The following is a 19,048-nucleotide window of genomic DNA, read 5'->3' as shown; positions in this document are numbered from 1 at the left end:
GTAGGGAGAACATGTCAAAGTAAGGGTGGGGGTCATCTAAGATAGCACAAGGGTTAAACAAAGATAAGTCAGAAAGACTGAAATGTGCTGCTGTGTTGTGATTTTTGATTTAAGGTAATTCATGAGTGCCCTGATTGAATACTTTGGCTCCTTCTTTTCTTAAAATGTCAGATTCCACAAACTTTTCTGCTTTATTTTTAATTATTAGTTTAGCAATGACAGCTGCATGGTGGTGTAGTGGTTTGTGTTCTCACTTCACAGCAAAAAGCTCCGGGTTTAAATCCTGGCTGGAATCTTGCTGTGTGGAGTTTGCATGTTCTCCTTGTGTATTTGTGGGTTTTCTCCAGACCCAGCTGTCCAAAAACATGCTTCATGGGCTGATTGGTGAAGTAAAATTATACCTTTGGCAAGAATGTGTGGGATTGTGTGGCTCTGCAATGAACTGTGGCTCTGCAATGAAATGGTGAACTGCACTTTTGCCCAACTGTTGTTAGGATAGGCTTCAACAACCCTGTAACCCCTGAAAGATTGAATGGGTTTGGAAAATGGATGGATGGACTGTGAGCTGCTCTGGGGTCAGAAGTGTCTCCAGAGCAGAGTCCAGAACTGTCAAATTGTTTTGATGCTTCATTCCTTCACTTTGAAATTTGTTCAAGATTTCCTCAAAAGTTTATTTTTTCAAGCAAAAACCCTAAAATGAATGGAATCGATAGCAAAAATATCCAAACAGGATGAAAGTGAAGTGAATCCCTATCAGGGTTGCTGTGGTCAACCCAGCTTCTGTTGGATGAGGGCAGAGTTCACCATGAGCAGGTCACCAGTCTGTTTCAGGCCACACACCAACCCATGAAGAGATACCAACCAGTCTATGAAGCATGTTTTTGTGCTGTGGGAGGAGGCGGGAGTCAGCCCACAGATACTAATTCTACTGAATTTTGCTGGGATTAACATGAACATGATTGTCAGCAAATGCAGGATAAAGAGGCAGCTGCCTCTATCAAAGCAAACTCAAATAACAAAGTTTGGAATAAAAAAGATGCTGAAGCTCATGTGAAGTCAGGGCTTATTACAGAGTTTTCAGATTCATGTAATATTTTGATTTTTGTAAAAGATTTTAAACATTTTCCAAATGCAGATTTACAACAACTCAACAAATGCCCCCTCTTTCTGCCCTAAAGGGGCTTCTTTCCAGCTGTGTCACTGCAGCTGCAGGTTTTCTGCTGTGATGGGAAATGGCGTTTACTTGTAAAGCGCTTTTCTGCCCCCCCCTCAAAGCCCCAAAGTGCTAAGAGTCACAGATCCATTCTCACGCTGATGGCAGATTCGCTGCCCAACACTGGCGCCAACCTTCCACCAGGGAAGCTGAGGTTCAGTGTCTAGCCCAAGGACACTTCAGGCCACTCCCCGTGACCACGGGGAGTTACCTGACGCTGTAGAGGATGTTTCCATCCGGGTAAACCCGCAGCATGATGTTCTCCATGGTGGTGTCGTGGATGAAGGAGCGTTTAGAGTGGACGAAGAAGACGTCGGGGACCCAGATCTTCTTCACCAGTCGAGAGTCAAAGGTGCGGCTCTGGTTGGTCCGGGAAGGAAAGGACAGCCGCTCGTCCTTCCAGTAGTGCCGCAGGTACAGAGTCATGGTGAAGTCCTGCAAAGGAGAGGCTCAGCTTCACCACATCTGTACATGACAACCCGACTGCACACAGCTGCTCAGCTCTTTAGCCGGAAAACGGGCATTTCTGCTGAGCTGACACAAAACAGGACAACAAAGACGCAGAAAGAAACAAGGAAGTTGGGGTGATTCTTTCTCCAGTCAAGTCCTTTGAGGTAGATTGCAGGGCTAAATGGACATTTGTTCCAGACTGAAGATGAACTCAGTTCATCACCTTCCTCTTCATCATTCATCTGTGTGCAGCCTTTAAAGCGGCGCCAGACAGAGGTCACAGCACTCAAAGGGTCGCCAAGCAGACACAGGAGGTGAGGTCAGCACTCCTCTCATTGTGTCTGCATGATGACAAGGAATCCTTCTTTTCTGCACTTTCATCTTCCAAATGTCTACAGCTGGAGCATAAACCTCTGTTCTAGCACAAACTCACCATGTTGACCTCGGAGATGCTGTCGATGCTCTCCACTTGCACGTCGATGCCGACGGGGATGGCTGCACCTGAACAAACCACATGACAGCTTCACGTCTCAAGCCAAACCTGAAGGTTTTCATGTCAGAGCTAAAGGAGTCTGCTGCTGCTGCATGTGGACAGGTCTGTTGGGGGGATTTCCTTGAATAAAGATGTTCCCTTTCAGTGAGCTTAGCACTTGAGCAGCACCAGCCACACAGCAGTCTCAGTCAATGCCCCAACTGGTCAAACATGCCCTGGCAATAGACCCCCCCATCCCACAGACCAACCTCACTCATTACAGGACACACTACGCACCCCAGCCTGCCCCCAACAGACTCTGTAGATAAGCTGAGGAAATGCAGGCACCAAGAGGGCAACTCAACCCACAGCAATGCCAGAGGTGGGGGATCCCAGCCCAGGGTGCAGAGGGGCAGCGAGGGCTTTGGGGGAGGTCTGCTGCCAAACAGGGCCTGCCACCGGCCCCCCACTCCAAGCAGAGAGACCAGTCCCCCTCCACACTGTCTGCAACACCTCATGTGTGACCCCAGAAGATCCCACAACACCCCCACCCATCCCATCCAGCCACTACATCAGGTTCCACAAGTCTCAGCTGCCCCTCCCACATGGCAAAAGAACCTCCAGGTTGTTGGTTTTTTTGCCAATTGAGGGATTTTTTTTTAAATTTGCTTCACAAAAGCTGGTAAAGATGAGGGATATTGCTTTTTCCCCCTCTGTATCAATAACTGTTTGCTTTCCTCCCCAAGCTCCACATTCACACCTGGCTTTTGCAACCCCCCCCCCCCCCCCCCCCCCACCTGGCTTAGGCTTGTTATTGTTAGACTCCATAGAAGATGATCTAAAGCAACACGTCTACTTCTGTCTGCTTTTCCTTCATCATCACTTCTCTTCAATCTGCACGCTCAGCTTCATTGTGAGTCCAGCAGGTTGTGTTTTTTTCATCTCGGCTATGAAGCGGAAACTGAAACCCATAGATTCCTGCATCATTTTCTATGTAAAGGCAACAGGCAGCCGGGGCAGCCCCCATCGTTACTCCCTAATCAGGAAAAGCTTTGTTATTAAGTAGAGCTGCATCCAAAAAAGGAACTGGAAAAATTATGTAACTTTCTCAGTTAAAATTGGTTTATATTTGTTTAAATTGTTATTAAAAATTGGAGAAACTGTGTGTTTGTCTACTCTGGAGCCTAATGGAAGTGTGTGTTTTTCCAGCTCCTGCAGCCGCTTCATGAACACTTTATTTAATGAAATTCATCCTACAGCCGGGCCCAAAAAGCCTCAGCTGCAGCTTTATCCCTGTGTGACTCATAAACTCTCTGCAGCAACACAGACGCCGCTTGGCATCGCCTTCATAGACGCCGCTTGGCATCGCCTTGGCAACGGCTGCTGTCAGACCGGCGCCCACTTTCGGGATGAGGATCTTAAGCTCACCCACAGCCAGAAAAAATAGAAAATCTGCAAAGGTTTGAGGAAAACCTTTGGTTGAGACACTCTCAGCTGGTTTCCATCAGATCTTTGTGTTTCTGTTTTCAGTCCAGCCCGAGTTCAGGCCAGTGGACCGAGTTAAGGTTCCCCAGTTTAAAGTGTGCTCCTCTAAAAATCTTTCCCAAGTTTTTTTCAAAATGGCTGAATAATCAAGCTGCAGAGGAAACAAAAAAAGCCACATCAAGCTTTTTTAAATGAGTCTTAGACATTTGTAAAAGGACTTTAAGCCTTTCTGAGCCAGAAAGAGAAAAAACAAGGCAAACTTTCTTTAAATAACATAAAAAAGACAAGCAGATAAAATGACTACTTACTGAGATGCTGCTTTAGATGAAGAGCAGTTTTCTGTTATGTGTTATTTTTGCCTTGAATTATAATTTTTGTGTGAAAAAACAAGTTTAAGAGACAGTTTTACCTTAAATAATGAAAGACTTGGAGGCACCTAAAGCAGCTTGTGTGGTGTCTGTCCAATGTTTTTGAAGGTCTGGAGCTGAGTTTATAAGTGTTAAGAATTTAGTTCCAAGATGGAAAAGTGTTGTGAACCAATCCCGGCACATGTCTGAGGTCTCCAGCAGCCTCAGTGCAGCTCCGCTTTCAGCTGGTGTGTTGGTATGTGCGTGGTCCTCCAGCTGCTGAGTCTGCATGAACCCACAGAACCACCAGAACATTCAGACGGAACACTGGCTTCAGCTCTGCAAGGGTGCTTCCAGAACCAAACTCCCAACGTGTCGGCTTCAGAAAGCAAAAACAGAACCCCTGCAGTGGAACCAAGAGGGCCAGAAGACAAGTGTGGGTATCCAGGAACAGAACAAATACACACAGACATACACGCACAAACAACCATGCACCCAACACACACAGAGCTGTGCAAGGACAGAGACGCACACACACATGCACATATAAACAGAAAGACAAAGGAGCACGCATGCATCCACACAAAAACAAAAACTCACATACAAGCACACACAGACACACATACACACACACATACATATACACATATACACACACAGAGACACCTACACACAAAAACACACCCACATACACACACAGTCTCTTTTCAGTCAGACAACACATGCAGTATGGAAGATTTATTCCATATTTCTTTTAGTTTGGCATAAGGTTCCGTTCAGATGGATAAAACAAAGATCTCCAAAGAAAACTTTGGGTATTACACAACCCCCAACGGAGCTCACAGGTGGAAGCCGGGGATGACGAGGGCAGAGCTCGCGGAAATGGAAGAAAAGGATTGGACCGCACACCTGGAACCTGGAACTTAAGTTTGGGTGGCTGTGGTGCAGCGGCTGATCTCTGGTTGGAAGATCCCAGGGGGTATTCCAGGAAGCATGTTTAAACTACCCTGACTTTAACCCTGAACTCTGGCTGAAATCCACCTGAACTTGCTTACTCTGGGTATGTCGGTTCCAAAAGACCGGATATGAGTTATCGTAATTACGCTCCACTTGGTAACCCTGGGTTAATGCACGTGCACAGGAGGTACATACAGACATTCTCAATGGATCGCCGATTTCCGGAATTACCATGGAAAAGCGTGGAAAGAGAGCGCTACACTTCAGTGAGACGGAGTCTGAGATTTTAATGACAGCGCATGAAGATTATACGCCCATCAAAACAGTCATACGGCTGCATCATCAAAAAAAAAAAGTTTCTGCTTGGAGAAAAAGAACAGACAAAGTAAACACATGAGTTTCTATCTCATTTCTATTTTCATTGTGACGCATATACATATATATATAACTTATCCAACTTAAATTCATTCAATTGGTAACAAGTAATTAAGTTAAATTTATTCAACCTAATTTCTTATGTCTATCCTCAATATTTTTTTACAACTCAACTGTACATATTTATCTAACTAAATGTCATATTACTCCAATTCAATTAAATGTTTTTCCATCTTAATTTATTCTACTTCTTGAACTCTCATATGTCCAAGTTTGAGCCTGCAGATATTCTCATTTGTGTAGCAATAAAATGTATGAAACAAAATGGTTTTGCAACATTAAACTTTGCTATTTCTCTAACTTTAACATTTCATTAACAAGCACTATGGTGCTAAATAAACTCATCATCCTCTTCCTCGTGGTGCAGAAGGAATTTAACATAGTAGGACTAATAACTGGGCAAAACACAGTAAAACAACTAAACAACTAATCACATTTGGTCAAAAACCTACACTTACACCCAAATCCCTCCAGACAGACAAAGGGAATGGTATCCCAAAATTCTTTGTGGTGCCGCTCTAACAGCAGCACCAAAGTTACACCTACTTAATTAGTTTGAATGAAAGTAAAATTACTGTCTGAAAACTACGTGTTATTCTTAAGATGACTTAACAACAAAAAAGATTTTTAATTATCTTAACTGAAGCAAATAATTAAGTCAGATCAAAGTAAAAAGTTTATCTTTCCAACATCCATATGTGGTCTTATCACCCTCTCACGGTGGAAAAAGTATTATCTGAACTTCTTCATCCACTAAATCATCTTCAAATGGACACGCCATGCTGCTTCACCTCTCTGAAAACAAACTAACCTTCAACTAAACCTGCTCCAGACCAGGTTATGTTCAGAGCATGTGTTGCTTTGGGAACTTGACATACCCTGAAACATACCTCCATTTCTAGAACCGAAAGCTGAGGTTATCAACTTCCTTAGCCTCAAACTTACCTTGGGAGCTAGCATAACCTGCTTTCTGGAATACCCCCCTGGTGGACAGCAAAGCCGCCATTGGAGTGTGAATGTGTGTGAATGAGACCACAATTCAAGCATACACCATTTATCATTTTATGAAAAATGTTTTAAAATAGCTAACATAGGGCTGTGTGCTGATTAAACAGTTATCAATGAACCAAACAACATACACTAATCTAACACAACATGACTGTGTGAGAATCAGCTGCTGGAACGTGAAATAATGGAATCTCTCGTGGTTGTTCAGCCTGTTTCACGTCATTCTTTGATCAAACAAAACAGAACAACTAAACAAAGAACATTTTCACATTCAACCACTAAACTGGAAACTGAAAATCCTGGGGGTCAGAGATCTGAAACTGAGCATTTGGAACGTCTCGTCTTTTTTAACCACAGCTGGTCGGGTTTTTCTGCCATAATGCCTGTGTGGTGGTTAAGTAATCCATTCCTGCAGGATGAGCTGTGATTGCAGCCAATCAGAGGATGCGGGACATCTCCAGTTATTCTGATCTAAATGATCCTGCAGATGTGAGAGCACACAAGAGGTTGGGGAAAATGGGATGCTTCTTTTTCTCCCCAGGGCTTGGGGAGGTTGAAGATGTGCAGTCAGGATCCCGGTGGATTCTGGGAGTTACAACCATCGCATTTGCTTTCATCATGACTCAAAGCAGCCAGGCTCTGCAGCCTCCAGCCGAATGAGCTGAAGGATCCACTTTCTCCCAACATTAAGGGTCACTGGTTTCCTTCAGAAGACCTTCAGCTCAGTTGCAGGCTCCTCTCTGATTAACTGCAGCTGTGTTTGGAAAACTACTTCCAACTGGAACCATCTTTGTTTGCTTTTCTGGACTGCAGTTGTTTTGAGTACATTTGGATCTGACTGTGATCCTTTTAGATTGTAATGAAGTAAACAAAGTTTCAATGAATCCACTTTAGTGAGAAACTGGGCAGTAGCAGAGACGATCACTGAACTGGATGAACCATGACTGCGTGTTTACTGCAGTCCGGTTTAAAGTTACAGTGGGGGCACAGAAGCTGGGGTTGTGCTCAGATTAGATCCTCTGGAGAATCAAAACCCTGTTTGTGCTCATTTGGATGTGAAATTGATTTTAGAGGATTTAATTAGCTTTTGTTTGTGGTGAAGGTTTTCAGGAACTTTCACGTTTGGTTGGAACATGACTTTTACTTTTTCAGGACCTTATAGAAACTTAATCTCCTGACTTTCAGCAATGCAAGTTTGTCCTCCAAGCCTGAATATGTCCCAACCACTGCAAACTACTGAATCATCTCTTTTTGGTATCTACAGAGAACATTTCAGTGAGGCCAAATGAGAAGGAGTGGGTTCTGGGAAGTGTAGTTTTTATAGATGAACCTACATGTCAGTGACAGTTTCGTTCTACTCCAGGTCCTTCATCAAACCTGCACTTAGCCTGCAAACTCAAATAAAATCAACAAATGTATTCTAAATTAGAAAAATGGAGCCGTGCAAATGAAGAAAGTCCTTTGACCCAGATCTAAATAGCTGCTTTCAATGTATGCATGCAGCTGCCATGGAAAGCCTGATTTTAGAGACTGTGTGGAGCTGCAGCCATAATCTCCATCCAGACTGTCAGGACTCCAACATGTGAAGGTATCGAGCTGAAAGCACCTGGGAGCGAATGCGTGGACGTCAAGGAGAGAGAAGCCAGTCTTTGTCCGAGGTCTTTGGATGCTTGCTTATGGTTGACCTGGATTTAGAAGGGCAAGAGTTCTCCACACGACCATGAGGTGACTTGAAATGTCACACCAGGCATTAGTGGGCTTCGCTGTGAACCATCTGTGTGTGTGTGTGTGTGGGGGGGGGCAGCTATAGGGTTATGTGAGGGATGCAGAGATTTTCTCAGTGTCAAATTATAGTGCAAAGAAATCCCACAGGGCCATGGTGGGGCACAGTGTGGTGCTTTTGTTGCTCCTGTCTGAGTGGCAGCGGGACCACGGAGACGCCGGGTAAACCTTCAGACTGTGGGGACATGAGCAGACGAGATGGCAGCGAGCCACAGAAACGGAGGAATACATCAGGAACTGTTCAAAGTGAACGAGTTTGGCTTCAGAGCAAAGAGGATGATGAAACAAACTAGAACAAATTAAGGTAAATCTGCAGATGATAGAAGAATGAAAGGAAGACTTTGAAGGACTGCATTGTTCTCTGATGTAAATGTTTACAGCTTCATGGCTGGAGGTGTAACAGAAACCCAGGAAGCAGACGCCCGAGGGGCATCTGTGACATCATGACCCTCAGTGAATGTCAGCTTCTTTACCTGTTTAGTCGTTCTCCTCCCACTCAAGTGTCAAACTTCTTCTCATGCATTTGATGGATTTGATCCTGTTAGATTTTGCGGCGTTGCTTGTTCTGGATAAACTCTGATTTACGCAGAGGGGTTTGTTGATTTATTCAAATAGATCAAGATGATCAGATGAGGAACGGACGATGCTGCTTGATCTCTTTCCAGATTTCCTTTCCAGTTTCAGTAGCAGAGAATCAATCTGGTGCTGCTTCAAAGCCAGGCTCCAAGATCTTGATCTTTCTGTCAGGGGTTAGTTGATTTATTGAATGAAGTGTCTCCTTTATGTGGATCTCTCAAAACAGGATTGCCCACTGCTTCGCGCAGCATTCTGCAGAGGTCAGCAGGTCCTCTCTGAGCTACGGGATACATGACCCATAGATGTTCCTCCACAGATGGAAGGAAGAACGGCGGCAGCAAAACAGGAGTCCTCGCCGGCAAATGTTAGGGAACATTCTGAGAAAGTGGCGCGATGAATGCAGTGACTCAGCAGATCAGACGCAGATTTAGCTTCCTGTTGTTGCGTCTTCTTTTATGCCGGTGTTATTGTTGACGTCTGCTGCCATGTTTGTCGTCTGGACGACTCTTTCATTCAGGTTATTGGCACAAAGTCGAAACAGTTGCAGGAAAAGAATAATAAAATGTTCAGAGCCCCACCCCACGAATCCTACTGGAACCAACAGTGACCTAATCATTGACTGTACATGAGAACTGGACTGTGTTTAAACGGGACACCTGCTCGCATCACTTTTTCAAATTAATGTTTTATACTCCATATAAAGGAGCACCAGTCCACATTTGACTGAGAACCAATGACTTGTTCAGAGTGAATTTTAAATGTGCAACATTCTCACTTTTAACAAGCTAAAATAAGAAGCAATGGAGAAAGAAAAACTGCTTGTAATGAGATGCTAACCTGCCTTATCACTGGCTTTTCTAAAAAGGAAGAAACATTTATCCATCCACCCACACATTTATTCATCCATCCATCCATCCATCCATCCATCCACCCACACATTTATTCATCCTTTCATTCATCCATTTATTCATCCATCCATCCATCCATCCATCCATCCATCCATCCATCCATCCATCCATCCATCCATCCATCCATCCATCCATCCATCCATCCATCCATCCATCCATCCATCTATTCATCCATTCATCCATCCATCCATCCATCCATCCACCCACACATCCATTTATTCATCCATCCATCCATCCATCCATCCATCCATCCATCCATCCATCCATCCATCCATCCATCCATCCATCCATCCATCCATCCATCCATCCATCCATCCGTCTTCTAAACCTGTTTTGTCTCTTTCGGGGTCACGGGGATGCCGGAGCCTCTCCTGCCACTCGTGGGCGAAGGCAGACTACACCCTGCACAGGTCGCCAGTCTGACTGTTTGGTTCATGGTCTCCTGTGTTTGAGTTCTGCCATGCATTTAAAAATAACCAGGTTAAAAGTCAGCGCAGTGACTGGACTTCTATTGTCTCTGCTGTGTTTTCATTGTGGCGACTGTAGCAGTGGATTTTTACATGAATCTGTCTCAGACAGCCTGAGCTTCTCCCTGAGGCAACTGTCAGTGTGCAGAATGTCAGAAAGTCTCTCTGCAAGCCTCAGCTTGGCTCCTGGTAGCTTTTAGCAGCAGTTTCCTTCTCCCTCTTCCTGAAGTCGACTCAGGACATATTTAGTCAGCGGCTGTGAGCCGATGGTCTTTCTACAGTTTTATCCACAGCTCATCAGCGAAGGTGAAGGTTGGCTCATGAGTTGAAGCTTTCTGCTGTTTCCTTTTTGCATTGACAGGTTTGGACCTGATCTCACCTTGTTCTGCCTGAGGATCTCATTGTGGAGCTGGAAAATCCCCTGTATGACATTTAGCAAAACCATGTACTGGTAGATGTGTGTCAAAATCTGAAGGACCCTTCCTTTGAAATAAAAACACAAACTGTGTGAATCACAGCTCAGCTGCATCTCGGGCTCCGGCTAAGCGGAACATATAAAAATCATCCACAGACCAAAGAATTCTGGGAAGCCCAGATTTGAGAAGGTAAACTTCAGCCAACAATGCTGAAGGTCTGTGATTTAAAGGCCGTTCACCTCCACAACAGTTATGTTTCACAGAGCTGGATTACATGTTTGCTGCAGGTTCCTTTAGACGTATCCGCTGTTGGAATGAAAACCGGGTCCCACCCAAAAACAGAGTTAGGTGATGTCAAAATGTCTGCAAATGTCTCAGAGGAGAACTCATTTTCATGGAAAAGTGCATGAATGGTTTTCCATACTTATGCTGTGCATGAATGCAGGCTGCAGTTTGTTTCCCACCCCTCCATCTGCTGCAGACCTGGAATATAATCCAGATTAATTCACACGAATCCCCCCGACTCACACAACACCCACCCACACTGGAGCACTCATTATACTGTGCAAATAGACTCACAATCACATCTGAGTGAGCTCCCCCAGTCCTGCTGCGAGGCCACACCAACTCACACACACATTTGTGCAGCAACACAATGACGCAATCTGGGTCAGGGCTGCTGATTTTCGGATTGACACATCCGTCTGGGTGACCCAGTGGCCACCATCAAAGCGCTGCGCTGATTTTCTCTGGAAGATGATGTGTGAGAGGATTAAGCACCCATTGTGTGTCAGCGAGGAGATGAAGACAGCCTTTGTCTGTGGAACCACCACTGTGTGTTGGTGTGTATGTGTGTGTCTGACCTCCAAAGCCCGGCCTCATTGCGAAGTCATGCTCCTCGATCCTCAGCAGTTGTTCACTTTTGATCAACAGTGTTTTGGTGCTGTCCTGCCTCTTCAGCTTATAGTCAATGCGCCTGTGAAGACCACACACACACACACACACACACACACACACACACGCCATGTTGTGACAGATTACTTTCATTAAAGCTGTAATTGCATGTTGTGATCAGAGTAATTTGCTGTGTGTGAGCATCCTGCTGTCCTTCTTCCAGAGCTCATTTAACGGCGTCTCATCTCAGCGAGAACATGCCTGTTCAGTGGGATGCAGCACGGCCGATCCAACCACCTCTGTTCCCCTAAATCACACACATCACGGGTCTGACAAGCATCCTGCTCCTCTTCTTCATCTAAGTATGTATAATTTCCTCCAAACTGTTGAAGCATTGACACTTATGTCTGACGGGGCTGAAGGGACATCAGCTGAGAGGCTTTTTCTTTCAGGTGAAACGGAGGAAAAACTCATTTGTTGAACAATTTTACAAACATTTAACTTTCAGACAGAAGAGGACGGCAATCACACACATTACTTCACTTTTGTAAACAGTAAAATTTCATTAGATTTCAAGTCAAAGATGAAACATTTGATAAATGCTCAATTTAAGCACATGTTTAATATTTAAGCATTTCTCTTTTATGCAGTATTCAGTGATGGAATATTATTTATATAAAACAGGGCAAATTGAAGAAGAGTCCCCAAAATAAAAGACCCCTCTCTGTGATGAAAAGTTCTCAGTGTTTTTGCTGCTGCTTTGTGTTTACAATGAGCCCACATTTACCTACAAACTGCAAGGATGAGCACAGATCAGAAGTTCCTTTTTCAACATAAAAGCCCTCCTTGTCCTGCAGCATTTCACCCGCACACATCCTCCCCCTCTCTGTCAATACCTCCCTGAAAAACGGCAGCGTTCCGGGAAAGTTTGCTCAAACCACCTGGAGGTCACCAACAGCAGGTGAGTCACTGATATTATACCTGCACATGCACATGCACATGCACATGCAGGGCACCTTCAGCTTCCAGAAACATTGCTTCACACTCTGGGCGTTCAAATACCCTCAACAAACCTTTTTCTGAGAGTTTCATTTCTTTCTGCTCAGCCTTTAATTGTGCAGCAGCGAGCTGGTTTCCACACCTCAGTCTGTCCTTCAGACAGCTGGGAACAGAATCTCTTCTCAGAGGCAGGAAATACTTGACCCTCCTCTTGGTTTGAAGGAGAACTGATGGGAGGTCAGTTTAGTCAGTTGAGTCCCTATTTACTCCTTTTAGCCCAAAGTCACCTCTGTGGATAAAACCCAAAACCACTTCAAAAGCTTGAGATTTTTATACATGTGAGATAAAAACTTTGACTGACTGAAATCCTCAGTGATGGAGTATAAACTTCAAACTGTTCCAAAATCTGCCTTTAGTTTGTCCTGCTTGTTTTAACAGATTTTTAATCTGGACTGATGGCAGAGGGGAGGCTGGTTTCAAATGGATCCACTATCCAGAGGGGGGGATCAGTCTGTCCATCTGTGAACAGTGTCTCATTCAAAGTGCAAATATAGCATATATTAAATGAAATCAATAACATACATGACAAAGTTTCCTACATCCCAGTCATGTTTGAACGGTTTAGAACCAGTTTTGGATTTCTGCTGCATCTTATTTCAATCTTTCACAGAAACAGTGGATCAAGTTTCAGGTTTCAGCTAAACAGACAAAACTGCAAAAGATGAGAATGTGAGAAACGGCCAAAGGTAAATACAGCCGAGACTCTGCAAACTGCCTCGTCCTGAAAAGATTTGGTTTCAAAGAGACTCTCCCGGCTCAGGTAGATCTGTGGCGGCCAATGAGCTTTGAGGGGGAATGATGACATGATGACCCCCCCCCCCCCCCCCCCCCACACACACACACACACTCCTGTAAACACAGCTAAGGAAAGCGGCTGAACAAAGTAAAACAGAGAAGAGAGTTTACACAACTCTGAAGTTACAGCATTTCACAACTCAAACACAAGAGTGACATTAGGAAAATAGTAAAAGCATTCAGGGGACACGACTGTCAGAATTCGTGTTTTTCTCCCAGTTTATTGTCATTCCAGTAAGAAAAACTAAAGTAGAAATAGAAAATGATGTAAACAAGTGCCTGTATGGCTTTAGGTGATCTTCTTCTCCATGCTGACTCTGGAGTGTTGACAACTGTGAACGCTCACCTGGATTCTGAAGGTGAGTCAAGCAAATAAGAATGAAGGTCACCTTTGCAAATGAACTGTGACGTGAAGATGGACCGCAGCATCCTTTTCTGGGTCACGGGGGGGACATGTACCCTGTCTGGCAAAGGCAAAGTACACTCTGCACTGTGAATCCGAACAGTGCAATGAGCTCAAACGTTTTATAATCATAGAACTCAAAAGAAGCATCTAAATTAAGTCAGCGTAAAACCTATAAGCCAGTTCCACTTTAGCTATACTGGAAGAAGAGATTTTGAGTAAATTAAACCTTGGTGCCAAAACTTGTAATTGAAGAGACGTGATTGCGCCAATAGGTCAATTGGCAATTCTAAATTGTCTCTAAATGGGTGTGTGATTGTGGCCCTGCAGCAGACTGGTCACCTGTCCAGGATGCCCCCTGCCTTTGCCCACAGGTGGCTGGGATAGGCTCCAGCAGCCCTTTGACCCCGAAAGGGACAAAACGGGTTCAAAAGATGACTGGAAATGTTTTTGAGTTAATGAAGTTATGCATTAAGGTTTAATAAAATAATAACATGCTAGTTTAGTAAAGTAAAAATCTAAAACTTAATTAAATAAAAAGTCCTAGTTTAAATTTATTTGAAGTTTTATTTTATTCAACTCAAACATTCTAAGTTCTTATTAACTTATAATTTGTAAGTAGGATAACTTAAAAAATATTGGGTAATCAGTTTCATCATAAATTGTGAGTTCACTGAGCCTGAACAGGGGGCCACTCTCTCACACACAATCACACCCAGGGACCATTTAGAGTCATCAATCAAACTTGTTTTAGGACTGTGGGAGGACGCTGAGTCTGTAGAGAAAACTCATACATTCACGGGGAGAACAGACAAGCCCCACACAGAAAAAACCCAGGCAGGATCCAAATAGTGGTGCACGTAAATTTGAAGTTTTGAATTTTAGTTTCTCTGCTTTAATTTCCCCTTTCTGGAGGTAAAATAAGCCTATTTAAAAAATATGGAACAAATAAAAATTAATGAAGAGCAGCAATGTTGAAGGGTGTGTCTCATCTTTGTCTCCAATAGTTGAAGTTAAAAACGCTGGACGTCTACATTTTTTGATTATATGAGCTCATGCTTGTGGTTAACTTCTTTAAACTATTAACGCATGTTGACTCTCTTTTAAAGCAAAGAAACATCCAAACCTCACAACAAAGAGTTAAATGTCAGCCTCTGCAACAGCACATTCCTGCATTCCTGTCCTGAAGCAACAGAAACAGACGTGCAGCCACGAAAACTCATGTGACATTCAGAGAAAAAACACACCGACAGAAGACTGCCAGCATGCAATTAGACGTCATAAAACATCTCAGCTGTGAAATGCTTGCATGAAGTAGAAATGACTTTAGGGCTGCACAGTGGTGTAGTGGTCGGCACTCTCGCCTCACAGAAAAAGTCTCAGCTGGGTCCTTTCTGTACGTCCAACCTGGAGGCAGATGGACTACAGCAGCAGAAGACCACACCGGGTACCATTGCTGTCAGCGAAGAACAGGAAACTGAGGCTACAATTCATACAGACTCGCTAAAACTGGACCATAGAAGATGGAAAAACGTTGTCTGCTCTGATGAGTCTCCATTCCTGCTGCCACATTCAGATGGTGGGGTCAGAATTTGGTGTCCACAACATGAAAGCACCGATCCATCCTGCCTTGTATCAACGGTTCAGGCTGGTGGTAGTGGTGGTGTCATAGTGTGGGGGATATCTTATTGGCACACTTTGGCCCCATTAGTACCAATTGAGCATGGTTCCAACGCCACATTCTACCTGAGTATTGTTGCTGACCATGTCGATCACGTTATGACCACAGTGTTCCATCTTCTGAGGCTACTGCCAGCAGGATAAGGCGTCATGTCATAAAGCTGGAATCATCTCAGACTGGTTTCTAGAACATGACAATGAGTTCTCTGGACTCATTGTCATTGTCATCCTTGGTGGCTTGTTGAATCAATGCCTGAAGAGTTCTGAAGAGAGGGTCCAACCCAGTACCAGCAAGGAGGACCTAATAAAGTGGCTGGTGAGTGTAAATATATATTAGCAGAAATAACTAACACTTGGTAGAAGGACGAGCTTCTGAGCTTTAAATCTGAAGGACTCGTTAAGGTTTGACCAACCGTCAGTGATATCAGCAGCAGGTTTCTCTTTCTCCATGAGTCTCTTTAGACACTCATGGAAGGAAAGACTCAAATGTTTGAAAGACATCAGAGTTTGTTTGGCCAGAACATTCAAGATTTTTGCTTGATTGTGAGCAAATGGTTTACTTTTCCGTTGAAACTGCAGGTTGGTAAATATTACTTTGTCAAGTTTCCTTTTTTCTTTTAAAGAGCAGTTTGTAAACATAAACAAAAAGCTTCATATATAGTTGGTTAAAAAAGTAGAACACAGCCAGGACAGTTTTCCCAAACCTCACCCAGAAAACTACCAAATCCTCTTAATTTGAAAATTTCAACAAAAGAAGCCACTTTAATGAAGCCATGGCGTTCTCGCCGTGCTGCTCCCAGAGGAGTGATCATTTTTGCTGCCTCTGATCCGCCTCCAGAGGTTTACTGTGGAACAAAGATGCCCATAGGGACACATGGAAATCCCTGAAGGAGAATCGGCCAGTATACTGTAAAAACAAAACCCCTTAGAAAGAAGTCAAAAATTCTTACCTCAGTGGCAGATTTATTCTGGTCACTAAAACACGTTTTCTCAAACTAAGATTATATTTCTTTTGATTTTTTTTTCTTGCAAAACAGAAAAAAGAACATTTTTCCTGAAACAAACTTTGTAAATCCTGTTTGAAGGAGATTGATTTTCCTGACAAGTTTGTCAGTGGTTGTTTGAAGACTAAAGGATTTCTGACAGTAACTCAGGTGATTTTCTTTACATTTTTAAGTATTACAATCATGATTACCAGCAGAAGATGTTGATTCATGTTCTAAATGAGAAAAAAACTCAGAAATGTGATCCTCCATGGATGCCAAACTGCACACAGATGTAGATCAAAAGGCCATCTTCTCTGTCACTAGGACTGTCCGGTCTGTGTGAAGAGGAATGTGAAGTGGACAAGGACGGCTCACTAATGAGAGATGTGTAATTGGAGGATCTGACACAAATGCTATCCCATGATGCATTAAGGTGTATGGCTCTACAAGGTACAAAGAGCCTGTTTTGATCCATATGTTTGAAGAATGTAAAGCATGTTGGTTTTTGTTTTATCCATCAACGCTCGTGCTCGAACATGAGCAGAACGTGTCACTCGTCACTCACAGCTCCGACTGAGAGGCGCACAGAGTTCACAACCCAAAAATGAAAAGAAGTCACAAGTTCCCTTTGATCATGCTGAAGTTCATGAAAACATGTACCTAAAAAACATCTCTCTGCTTCTTTCTGCTACTTTCAACTCACTGCAAAAATGAAAAAAAAAAAAAAATTCAATCAAAGAAGAGATCAAAGTAACTTGACTTTCATCCTTTTTTAACCAGTTTGTGGTGTTTTAACTTCCTGTTTCATCAGGAGAAAAGCTTTTAGCCAGTGTCCAGCAGCTGTGTCTCACTTTATAGATCAATACATTGGATCTGCTCCGTAAACAGCTGGTTGGGCAGTAAAGTCCAGTTTACTTTCAGTTGTCTTTATCTCAGTTCTGTCACTGCTTGTGCTCATGCTTCCCATTTCTGCAACACATGACTGATGCAACACAAAGAAAATCCTAACAAGAAGCCTCCATTGACAGACAGGAACAGAAGTGAGCCTGCCTCCACTTGACTCAGTTTTTGGTTTTGAGTTTCTTTAGACATTCTTTTTTTTAAATGTGTCTGTTTGCCTCTCCATTGACAGTTTCATCAAAGCTTCAATGCAGAAATTACTTTAGATACCAGGGGTATTTAGCCTTGCATGGAGTTTACCACCCACTTTGGACTGCAGGGTCAAACAACCTGACGCTAAGAGACCGGACACCAGCGCCACTGACATTGGCCTCACACCGTGAAAGAAGGACTTAGGCCCCCATGCAACACCGGGCAAGAGGTCCTCCATATGCCGCAGTTTCCTCCTTTAGCTCACTCTGCTCACTCTTGATCAGGTATCACAGTAGGACAAGGACTCTTGGTGTGTCAGAGTCTGCAGTTAGTCCATCAGCTCCTCTGCTTTGATTCTCCTCCCACTTAAGTTTTGTTCAGCTGAAGTTCATTTGTTCAGTCACAGTAAATGTTTGCCATCAGTGAGTAAACGGTGGTCAGACAAATCACTATTTTAACGTGTTGTTCAGTTTCCTGCAGCAGCTTCAGTCAAACCAACTCAGCATCTAATGACAAACTTTAATTTGTAAAAGATTTCACGTCTGCTTCTATTTTACATGAAAACATTCAAACTGAGACCCGTAAACCATTATTTCACTTCTCAGACCGTCCAGATTCTTTTGGAGTAAACCAGGAGAACGTTACTGATCGGGCTCATTTATGGTGGAGTCTGCAGTTTTTAGATGAAAATAAAAGCCTCTTCTTTACATAAAGATTGATTTGATTCACAGAAACGGTGATGTTCAAATGCTGTTTAACCACTAAAGGACAATAAAGAATAGAAAAATAAAAGTCTCACATCATGGCAGACAGCCGTGTGAAATTTGATTAGGCTGCCAAATGAAGATTAGCATGTTGTTGATAGGCTTAATCAGCTGTGTGTGAAGTCGTTTGGCAACCATGTGAGACTGACAGACGTGAAGTGGAAAAGTGCTGCAGTCCAGCTTCAACAGCTGCTGAAGCTAATTCTGCCCTGGATGTGTTTAAAGAACAGAGAGACACGAGAGAACGTCTGCAGACCCGAAAGAAACGGGCAGCAGAGAGCAGCGCTGATGTTTGCTTGGATAAAAGGTTTAAGGAGGAAGGATTTCATCTGGTGTCATTTTCTAACCTGCTTTAAATGTAACCATCTTTCATTTCAAAGCAGAAGCAACATTTCCATCAACATCTAGACATTTCTGCTAACATGAAAACGTTGAGAACTGCAGGCCCGCTCAGGTAGAGAAGACAGGAAACGTGTGTCTCACCCGCCAAACTTGAACTTGCTCTTCTCCCCGAGGAAGACCTCTTTGTGCTTCCTGCGGCTGGTGCTGCGACCGGCAGTCGCTATGGCAACGAAGCTGGCCACAGCCAGAGCCAGGCAGCTCATCGCGTCCACCTTCATTGCTCACAGATTTCTTTGAAGGAGCGGATGCAACTCCAGCATCTCCACCACATCAAGCTCCATGCTCCCCCTCCAGCCCCTGGCAGGGCGACCACATCGAAGCCGCTGCCTCCGGGATACGGCTGGACCTCCGAGACGAAAAGCCAGAGACGTGGAAGTTTTCCTCACAGCTCTGCAGGGCAGCTATTCAGTCCTCAGCTCCGGTCTGCTCGTTCCTCCTTCTGGATCTGTCGGCTTTG

At 43.8% G+C, this 19,048-nt stretch overlaps 1 protein-coding gene across 2 annotated transcripts in view; it reads right to left on the bottom strand.

The window, feature by feature from the left end:
- The window catches only part of LOC101173583 (gamma-aminobutyric acid receptor subunit rho-3), a 26,947-nt gene extending 7,899 nt beyond the window's left edge, over positions 1-19,048 (bottom strand). For both annotated transcript variants that reach the window (XR_013652367.1, XM_078938832.1), the window contains exons 1-4: positions 18,673-19,048; positions 11,380-11,492; positions 2,097-2,164; positions 1,425-1,648 (exon numbers count right to left, since the gene is read on the bottom strand). Coding sequence is in view for 1 of the 2 variants with exons in the window: in XM_078938832.1 (XP_078794958.1) it covers positions 1,425-1,648; positions 2,097-2,164; positions 11,380-11,492; positions 18,673-18,809 (542 nt within the window). In the remaining variant the exon portion in view is untranslated. The remainder of the gene's footprint in view (positions 1-1,424; positions 1,649-2,096; positions 2,165-11,379; positions 11,493-18,672) is intronic.

The sequence above is a fragment of the Oryzias latipes genome, chromosome 20 (assembly GCF_053564925.1).
Source record: "Oryzias latipes strain Hd-rR chromosome 20, Olatipes_Hd-rR_3.1".
In the NCBI taxonomy this organism is placed as follows: Eukaryota; Metazoa; Chordata; class Actinopteri; order Beloniformes; family Adrianichthyidae; genus Oryzias; species Oryzias latipes.
This window is presented reverse-complemented; position numbering and strand designations above follow the sequence as displayed.